Source organism: Empidonax traillii, unplaced genomic scaffold (assembly GCF_003031625.1).
Source record: "Empidonax traillii isolate 1590-97213 ecotype Southwest subspecies unplaced genomic scaffold, ASM303162v1 scaffold3:size4013460, whole genome shotgun sequence".
Lineage (NCBI taxonomy): Eukaryota > Metazoa > Chordata > Aves > Passeriformes > Tyrannidae > Empidonax > Empidonax traillii.
In genome coordinates this window covers 1,715,151-1,725,118 of record NW_020955196.1, presented here as the reverse complement: position 1 = coordinate 1,725,118, position 9,968 = coordinate 1,715,151, and the positions used below count along the sequence as shown (strand labels likewise).

The window sequence follows — 9,968 nt, the reverse complement described above, 5'->3', positions numbered from 1 at the left end:
AACTAATGTAGATCCCCAACAGTGTTTTCAGAAATTTCCACCAGGTCCACAGAACATTAAAAAAAAAAAAAATTGCGAAAACTTTTGATCTCTATTCAGCAAGATGCAGCGAAGTGAGACAAAGCAAATATCTGGGAACTGTTACACTGGAAACTCCCTGCATTTGTTCTATGCTGTGGTACATCACCAGTACTTGAGTGGTCTCATAGGAAGAGAATAATCCACTGCTACCATTGCAACCTGGATTCAGAGCCAAAGTAGAGGTAGAACTCTCCTGATGTGGCTGCATGAGAAGCCGACCCATTATTTTTTAACTTTTCCCATCTGCCTTGTGGAGTAACACACACCACACCACAGCACTGCAGGAATGCAACGCTTCTGGGATACTATTTCATTGATGTAACTTGGGGGGATCTTTAATTCAGCCTGGGTTTTATGCTGTTAGCTGCAGATAGGGCAATTTCCTTTGCAGATTAAGGAAAGATGCTGTAACATAAATGACTGACTGAGTGTCACTGCTGTGTTGTGACAGGCTATCCTCTTAAGAAGTAGTGATTGATGACATGTATAAAACTGAGCCATTATATGTGCTGTTTATATTGAAATAGTACTTAACATGTGGGCTGTCAGTCAAAGCACTGATTACTTACACAGTTCTATAATAAGTGGTGGTGGGTGCAGTGAACAGCATACTAGAGTAAATGTTTGTTTTGGAGCTTTAAAGAGGGTTGTCTCTGGTTCCAGCCTGCATCTAGCTGTACTAAAAGGACCTATTCTGTACATTGCCTAAAGCATGAGACTTCACCGCAAGATTCTATGAGGTCTTTTTGATGCTGACATCAGTATTAAAACAAGTTTCTGAATCAGGCTGGTGGCCTTTCTTTTCCCCCTTTAGCCCAGTTCAAGCAGACCTTAGTGCTCTGTGGCAGCATTTTTTCATGTCTAAAGAAGCCCCCAAAGGCCTCAGCTGCAGATACCCACTTTTCTGTGCTTTGCAGAGATTTGAGGACCCCTCTCAGCAGGTTTCCCTGAGTGCTCTGAGTGTGGCAGATGCTTCACACTGAAGACACAGGACCTGTTTCTGTTCTGCTGACAATTCCTGGGACAAGTCACTCTCCATGCCTCTCTCTGCAGATTTGGTATGGAGGTGATGTGATGAACTTTCCTGGGAGTCAGTCTATAGATGGGTGGGAGGAGAAGCCGTCCAGCATGCACCAGTGTCTGTCCACCATATGAAACATTGAAGATGGGCTAGGGAAGGAGATAGGGCTAGAGTGGATGGGCCTTTCCCTATTGCCTCCTCCTGTGTTAGCAGGCTTGCAGGGAAGAAGAGGAGCAACTGGTGCAAAGCCATGGGTGTGCTACACTGCCTGACATAAGGTTGGCCTGAATGCCAGAGAGGCAATGGGAACTTGACCTGGTCTCATACTACTCCGTGGTGTGTATCTTGGGTGGGAAACACCTGGTGAGTGTTACCGTGACATTGTTAACAGGACACCAAAATGTTTGGGGTTTGCAACAAATCAGAAAAAAAAAACCAACCTGTTTTTTTAAGTAGAATAACTGGATTTTTCCTTCTTTACCTTTGCTATTCATTTTCTAAAACCATTAAGGTTTATCACATTCAGAGTGACAGTTCCACCTGTGTGCTTGTAAGCTGCATCCTTGTGCAAACAGATAGTTTGCTTATGCCAGGGAAACAGTTCTTAACAGCACACATCACTTAAAAGCTTTTCCTTTTTATGCTTATGATCAGCCAGAAAATCAGCTGTCAGTAACAGCTATCATAGTAGTAGCATCTGAATATTGTGTTTTGATATGCCATTGATTATAAGGATCTTTGAGTATAGCCATAGAGAGCAGTGTCAAGTTGTTTCCAGGATTTGATTTTTCTGCAAAACAAAAAGAAATTGTCACATTGTAATTCCATGGTCAGGGTACAGAGACTATATAATTATGTGTTTGATCCATATCTTCGGATGTAAACATATTAACTACATTTTTTTATTCTTGTCCATTGTAAATTGCACATTGCTCTGTAGTAATTTAACCTGTCAACTCCTTTGTTAGGATGTGCTGCATTATTTTGTACTGTACGTTTCTGACTTTATTTATTTAGTCCTTTAAAAATGTGCCTGATTAAAGATAAAAATTGCTGTCATAAATACAATGCTTTAGTAATTTTTTGTAGAAAGCAAAATGAAACAATTCAGAATATGTTTATTACTGAGCTGTGCACACGGCACTGGGAGCCACAGAAAATCCTTCTACCTTGCACTTGTCTAAAAAGCAGAGTGCCTGTAATCCCAATGTTTTCCACAAATCTCCATGCACAAAACTGTGCCCCAATGATATGAGGATCTCACTTTAGTTTTATATCATACTTTAGTACACAATTTGTGAACCTGAAGTTGGCTTTTCAGACATGTGACAGGTATGTAAAGATGTTTTCCAGTGCTCTTTGTGACATTGATTTTAATTTTTTTTTCTTTTTTTAAGGAGATTTATTTTGGGGAAAAGCATATTTACACACAGACTCACTGCTTCTGCTTTCTTTTGTCTGTCCCATTCTTCTTCTTCCAGACCAGGATGAGAGAGCAGCAGAACTCAGCAGAGAGCAGAATGAGAAGACCATTCGCAGCACGCAGACGGCTCTCCGCAATTTCCGAGAGTTCCTCATCTCCAAGTACCCCTCTGAGACCCGCGAGATCTACGTCATTCCCTGCAAAGAGCTTGATGCCTACCTTGCTTCCTTCTTTGTGGATGCCAGACAAAAGGATGGGTCTGAATATGAGCCAAACAGTCTGGCCAACTATCAGTGTGGACTGGAACGGTATCTGAAAGAGCACAGGTATGGATACAGTATCACGAGGGATAAAGAGTTCAAGAGGTCCCAGGAAGCTCTAAAGCAAAAGCAGATAGAGTTGAGGTGTAAAGGAAAAGGAAACAAGCCACACAAATCCATGAAGCTTACCTTTGCTGATGAGCTTATCCTGCGCAAAAGAGGCTTATTGAGCCGGTACAATCCTGAGGGGCTGCTGAACCTGGTGTGGCTAAACAACACCAAGGCGTTCGGACACTGCACGGGTTTCCACGGGTCTACCCTCAAGTGGGGAGACATCCGGCTGCGGGTGACAGAGACTGGGTTGGAGTACCTGGAGTGGATGGGGCCAGACAACGGAGACGTCAGTGCCAAGAGCAAGAGAGGCGGGACGGACTCCCGGGTGTATGCCACGCAGCACTCCCCCCAGACCTGCCCCGTGCAGGACTACAAGGAGTACGCCCAGAGACGCCCTCCAGCCATGCGCTATGAGGATGCGCCTTTCTACCTGTCCATCAAACCCGTCGTCAACTTGGCCGCGCTTCACTGGTACAACTGCCAAGCCCTGGGGAAAAACAAGCTGGCCAAGATGGTAAAGACGATGTGTGAGAAAGGCAACATCCCCGGCAGGAAGACCAACTTCAGTGTCTACCAGAGCTGTAGCACCCTCTCAGAAGCACAGAGCAACCAGCTGGTGCTGATCTGCAATAACTTGAGCCAGCAGGCTGCCCAGTCCATGGCAAGCCACTCCAATACCGGCAACTTCATAGTGTCAGCGTCCTATGACTCCTCATCTGACACAGCCTGAAAGAGGGATATGACCTGAACTCTTTTTTCTTTTCCTTTTTTGTTTCAAACGTTGAATTTGTGCTCAATAATACGCATCAACTGTGATTGTACACTATTTCCCCCCATAGCCCTCTCTCCAGTGTTAATTCACTTTATAAGAATATATAAATATATAATATATTTTTCTTTTTGCAAATAGGTCAACAGAAATAGTTTAGTATTACTAACATAGTATTTATAGTGTTAATACAAAAATGAAAGGTACTTATGGGTTCTAATATAAATGCAGATTTTAAAAGGATAAAAATGGTTCTCAGGCAACACAAGATAGACTGAAAATACCATCTGAAAATACCATTTTTAACATACACACATTAGTGAGTGTAAATCCCCAGAGAGGCTTACATAGCAATTCTGTTTCAAAGCATTTTTTCAGCTTGGTATTTTAACGTGGCCTCCCACAGAGGAGGAGACAAACTTTACACTGGCTGCTGCTTCTTACCTGCTGGCTTATTCTTGATCAGCAAGGACAAGAAATAAGAAATACATAAATGTAAGTTCACAAAACCATTTACAGCATTTCTTGTCTGTTTTTTATTATGTTTCCTGAGGCTCATTTTGTGCTAAAAAAAAATCCTGAAGTCAGCTAAAAGCTATTTTTAACTTTTGTTTTTGTTGATTTTTTGGGATCAGAAATGTTTCTGGTTTTTAGACTAAAAAGTATTGTTCTCAGCAATATGGAAAAGTACAATGGAAAAACCACTGTCATACACATAATTTTATCTCTCTAGGCATAGGTTGGTAGTACTTTGTCACTGTGTGTACATAATGTAAAATCTGCTGACTCAGAGCACTCTTTCAGTATTCTGGGAAATGCAACAGTGCAGAAAAATCTGCAGTCTTATCCCAAACTGTACAGAAAAATTGCATCAAGTATATCTTAAGCCATCCTTTGAAATCCACCAAACAATAGAGAGAGGGACAATAATTTCTACGGAATTAAAAAATTCTATAGAAAATTGAAAAGCTGGATTAAGTGCTAGAATACAAACTTAAGTTGGCTACACATAATCTATTTCCATTGCAGACAGTGTAAAATGTGCATGTGAATCTGAAGGCAGAATTTGGTCCTTAAAGCCTTGAAATAGTGAGTGCTGCTGTTCCAACATCTGACTTAGTAATATGATTGTTATTCTCCAAGTATGGGGAAAACACTAACAAATTCACTATTTCAATGAACAATTATAATTCTTAACCTTTAAAATTATGAATGGTACTTTTCAAGTAATTAAACTTAGTTTAAAAGTTCCACAAGGATGTGCTAGGGATGTGATGAGGCTTTAGACAACTCTGCTGGGGTGATCTGCTTGCTGAAGTCAATGAAAGAGTCATCCTCAGCTGACTTCCCCTGTGTGTTGGATCAAACTGTTACTGAGGGGCTTTCTTGTTTTGAGATTCTTAATTGTTGTGTTTCTTTATGTTTGTTTGTCCTTATTTCTTCACATTCCTGCATATCCTTCATATTCTTTAGATCTGCAGCTGTGCAATGACTTTAATCATCACTAATTCCAAAGAAAAGGTGAAACAAAAGTAGCAAATAGAAATAATCCACCTGGCACCTAAAACCTGTTTTCTGTGTTGCTAGGATGAAATGTTCCTGTGTGTGAGGGAGGTGGCAGAATGTCTGCACCTCATTTAAGCCTTACTGAAGATGTGATCTGGGGATGAAATAGGTAGCAAATGTGCCACTGGAAAGTCCTAAGTGCAGAGATTTCTAGTATGATAAGTATCTGTCCTTCCAGGAAGCTTTGTGCAGGGGACACAACCTCTTTATTCTCCAAATGTAACAAGGCTGGTACAAAGTCTGGGCTTCCTATATGCCAGCTGTCCTAGAGCCTTGGCACACCATGACAGTGTAACACCCAGCTCTGCAGCTCCCCATTTACTGTTCGCTGTCTCTCTGGGCTGTAGGGTAGGCAGTGGACTGGTGGGCACAAACAGTCACTCATATTGCAGAGCCATCATTTTGTAACTTGGTTTTGGAGCTTGAGACCAAATCATGACACTGCTGAAGTGACTGCAAGCTGTGTCCCGTGACTTTCAGTGCCATGGCAACTCTGACTTGTATGTGAAGGAAACAGAAGCACAAAAAGACTTAAGGTCTGTCCAGTTTCCAGATGAGGTGAGACATCTCATTACTGTTTTCACTGCCTTGCCTTTCCACATCAGTGCTTTTAATGTGATACAGATAAAAATAGTTTTGCAAGGCCAGTGCTGCTCTCTGTGGAATTTCTGTGCTGTTTTCCACTGAGGACTCATGCAGCTGCTCTTAGTATATGCTGGAGTGCAGGAAATCCCATGCCAAGGAGCTCTCTAGGGATGTCAGGTGAGAGCTCAGCCATGGAGCCTACCTCTAGGAAAGTCTGGTCTCTGTTTCTCCCCCAGTGGCACTCATCTCAACACCTCCAGTGACAGCTATTGCAGGATCTGACCTGCTTCCCTACATTTCCTTTCCCATTCTGCAATATGAGGATGTGCATCAACTGGCCTTGATGGAACAGCAGATCTCCACTTCCCAGCTCTCCTCCCCACCCAACAGCCCCACTTCACTCTGAGGAGCAGATCACAGCATGGGCTGTGCTACAGGCAGATCTTTGAAGTGCTGCTTCACGTGAGTGCTGAAATTCAGCCCCAACACAGACCTCGGAAGAAAGAAGACTTGCACTGTTGAGTTTTGAACAGGAAGGTCATAAGAAGCATATCCTGTGACATCATAACTCCACATGCTGCCAAAGTTGTTGATTATCAGAGTATTAGGATGGTTTGTGCTGGTGTCCAGCACATGCACTGGGTGAGGCAACATCTCTCATACCCTTGACTTAGGAGGGTACATCAGCAACCTTTGCTTGTCTGGTTGGGGGATGAGCTGTGGAGTATCTGTACTTATTGTGATAGTCTTGATATTATCACAGGGAAGGCCAAGGCCCAACTGGAATTAAATCTGGCCAAGGATTTTGAGGACAAGAATAGCTTCTTCAAATAAATAAAAACCAAAAGGAATACTAAGATAATGCAGGCCCGTTAATAAATAGAGGGGTTACCTGGTAACAGAGGACACAAGCTACTGAATGCCACCCTTGTGTCGATCTTCACTGCCTGACAAGACCAGCCCTCAGGAATCTCTAACCTGGGACACCAGAGTAAAGGAACATTGGAAGTCAAGGAGGATTGGGTCAGAGAACGCCTAGGCAAACTTGACGTCCAAAGTCCATGGGCTCTGACGGAATACATCCATGAGTGCTGAGAGACCTGACTGTGCAGCCCTTCTGAAGGATCTTGACAGGCTTGAGAGCTGGGCAGAGATGAACTGCCTGAACTTCAACAAAGGCTTATGCAGGGTCCTCACCTGGGGAGGAATAACCCCAGGCACCAGCACAGGCTGAGGGCCAACCTGCTGGAAAGCAGGTGGAGAAGGACCTGGGAGTCCTGGTGGACATCAAGGTGTCCATGAGCCAGCAATGTGTTCTTGTGGACAAGCAGGCCAGTGGTATCTTGGGGAGCAACAGGAAGAGCATTGCCAGCAGGTCGAGGGAGGTGATCCAGCTCCCCTGCTCAGCCACCCCTGGTGAGGCCTGACCTGGAGTGCTGTGCCCAGTTCTGGGCTCCTCAGTACTCCTGGAGCAGGTCCAATGGAGGGCAACAAAGATAGTTAAGGGGCTGGAGTATGTCTCTGACCATGCACTGGGACAAATTGCCCAGAGAGGCTATGGGCTCTCCCTCACTGGAGATGCCCAAGAACCATCTGTGCACAAGTCTGTGCTATGTGCTTGAGCAGCGAGGTTGGACGAGATGACCCACTGTGGTCCCTTCCAACCTGACCCATTCTGTGATTATAGGAGCATTTTTTTCTGCTTTGTGGTATCTCTAGTAATTCCAACTTCCAATTAGTGCTGATGGCAGATTGCCTGGCGGATTCGGATGGGGCAGCCCACATAGACTACTTGTTGAAGAAGTTAAACATATATGGCCAGAATATGATATCCAAGTAGTATTATAGTCAAAAAATAAATTTATTAGCTTTGAAGGGCATGTAATACAACATATATTCAGTCTTCATTTGTGGACAGTTACAAAGAATTGAGTGACCACAGCTTATTTAATTACCATTTGTATTAAAGCCCTGAAAGGTTGTTAAATGACTGGGAGGGAGACTTCAGATTTAAACCACTCTCATGGTTTTATCTCATACTTGTGGAAGAATAGATGTCCTAGGTGCTGCAGCTTAGCTGATAGGGGGACAACTCAGTTGCTTGTAGTTATCTCCCAGTACTTCAGCTGAGGGTGTCACACCTGTTCCAGTAAAAAATTGCAAGCTCATGACAATGGTGTGCAGCTTCCGTGGTGCTAAAACAGAGCAATGTGTCCAGGGGCTGTTGCTGCCAACTCTTACCAGCATTCCCCTCTGCCTAAATGAAGGACTGGAGTCTCCTACCATGGCTCTTGATGCTGAGACCATGGCCATGAAATCAAGGGCAGCTGGCAAGGCACTGTCCTACCCCTGTGCAGCACAGGCTGTAGATGGTGGTTGGGTGCAGTGGCTGCAGTGAAGCACTGCTGGTGGCTGGCTGGCTGCACTCATGGCTTCATCATACTCTGAAGTAAAAGCTGAGCTTTTGCCCAGCTGTAAGACTGTGATTTTTCTGGAGCTGGGGGTAACTGGCTCCAAAATGGGGCTTGCTTTTCTCCTTTCTTTTTCCCTTCCTTTTTTCCTGCCACTCACCTTTCTTTGATCTGGTGTTAGACCTCTTCAGTGAGTGATTTCAATTCAGTAGCCCAGCAGAAAACACAGCAAAAAAGGGGGGAAGTCATATAATTTTCTGCCAGCATACTGAGTTGGATCTAGTCAAAACCAGGTGCAGAGGCAGTTGGGGAGGCAGAGGATGGTGTTCACCTACCAGCATCATAGTCATGGGCCTGGCTCAGCTACTACATCCTATTGGAAACCCATCAAAAGGATAATGCAGATTGAGACTCTTCTGAATTATTTACAGATGTATTTGATGCCTTCAGAACTATCTACAAGCTTTTGGGAGATTTGCTCAGTGCTACCAAGAGCAAAATTTGGCCTTGAACTTAAGAAAGAGGCAAAGTGCCAAAACACAGACCTGCACACAGTGCAAAGGAGTCTGCACCAATATTAGTGCTGGTTTTCCCACGTGGCCTTCTCAGGACGCCAAAACAAGAGTCAAACATGGGGATCATATATAGATGTCACCGGATTGATCTGGATGCAGCTGTGCACAATACATGCATTTGGATCTGTTCATGTGATTGCACATGTAGGTGGGAAGAGCTGTGGGCACTTTGAGTGGCTTAAACTCTGTCTTATTAGTCACTCATACATGTATTTATGATATTGTGGGTTTGCACATGTCTTCATGCAGGTAGTTGGAACTGAAATCTTTGATATCTGGGTGTTGCAAACTGCCTGTTTTATTTTTAAAAATGTATTTATGCAACAAAATGTATTTTTAAGTGCAGGAGAATGAAATACTGTCATGAACTACAATGTAAACTAAATTCCAAGGAATATGTAAAATAACAGCACATACATTGTTCATTTGCACAGTGCAATAATTCCGTGATAGCAGCATCCAGGCTACTGACATAGAGGACAATCTAACAATGAAATCAGTGTCCATGTTGCACATTCTCCTTCATAAAAATTACACTTCCAAGCTATTTTGTTTTTTGAAGCCACTGTGCACTGTTATTCAGCCTGCAGCATTGCTGCCCTCTTAGAAAGCTGTGTAGAGAATGAGATGCAAGCAGTGTTGTGTGTCTGTGTCTCAGATGTTTGTGACCGGATCTTATTTTGTTGTTTGTGCAAACGATGTGGGGTGGTAAGATGGGGATCAGAAAGAGCAGGTGGTGTGTCACTGTAGAGCCTGGGCTGCCCTGAGGACTGAAACAGCCTTAAAGGAAACTGAGATTCTGGTTGCACTAGGCTTCTTCCTGGTCCAGCTCATATTTACTCTTTCTTGTCACGATGTCTGAGTACATCCCGTGAGTGCACTGACTGACCTGACTAGCATGTGTGGTGCATGGGCTGATCATTCCTTCTCACAATCTGCAAGTGACTACAATTGACTGAGTGGTCTTCCCCATCCCCAACATCCCTGCTCATCCCACCATCCCTGATCCTCTGATATTCCCCTTTCCTGCTGTCTGCACTGTGCAAGGCAGCTCTCGGCTAAGAGCTCCCTCCCTGCCTATCAAGTGACCTTGTGCTTTGGGGATAACGTGCTCAGGGTAGCCCACCTTATGTGGGGTTTGTGGGATACTGCAAATGGGCACT

The 9,968-nt window shown here is 43.9% G+C and overlaps 1 protein-coding gene across 1 annotated transcript in view; it reads left to right on the top strand.

The window, feature by feature from the left end:
- The window catches only part of KIAA1958 (KIAA1958 ortholog), a 50,399-nt gene extending 43,038 nt beyond the window's left edge, over window positions 1-7,361 (top strand). The window contains exon 3 of the mRNA XM_027908336.1: window positions 2,584-7,361. Within this exon, the coding sequence (XP_027764137.1) occupies window positions 2,584-3,629 (1,046 nt within the window). The 3' untranslated portion in view covers window positions 3,630-7,361. The remainder of the gene's footprint in view (window positions 1-2,583) is intronic.
- Window positions 7,362-9,968: the final 2,607 nt, after the last annotated feature.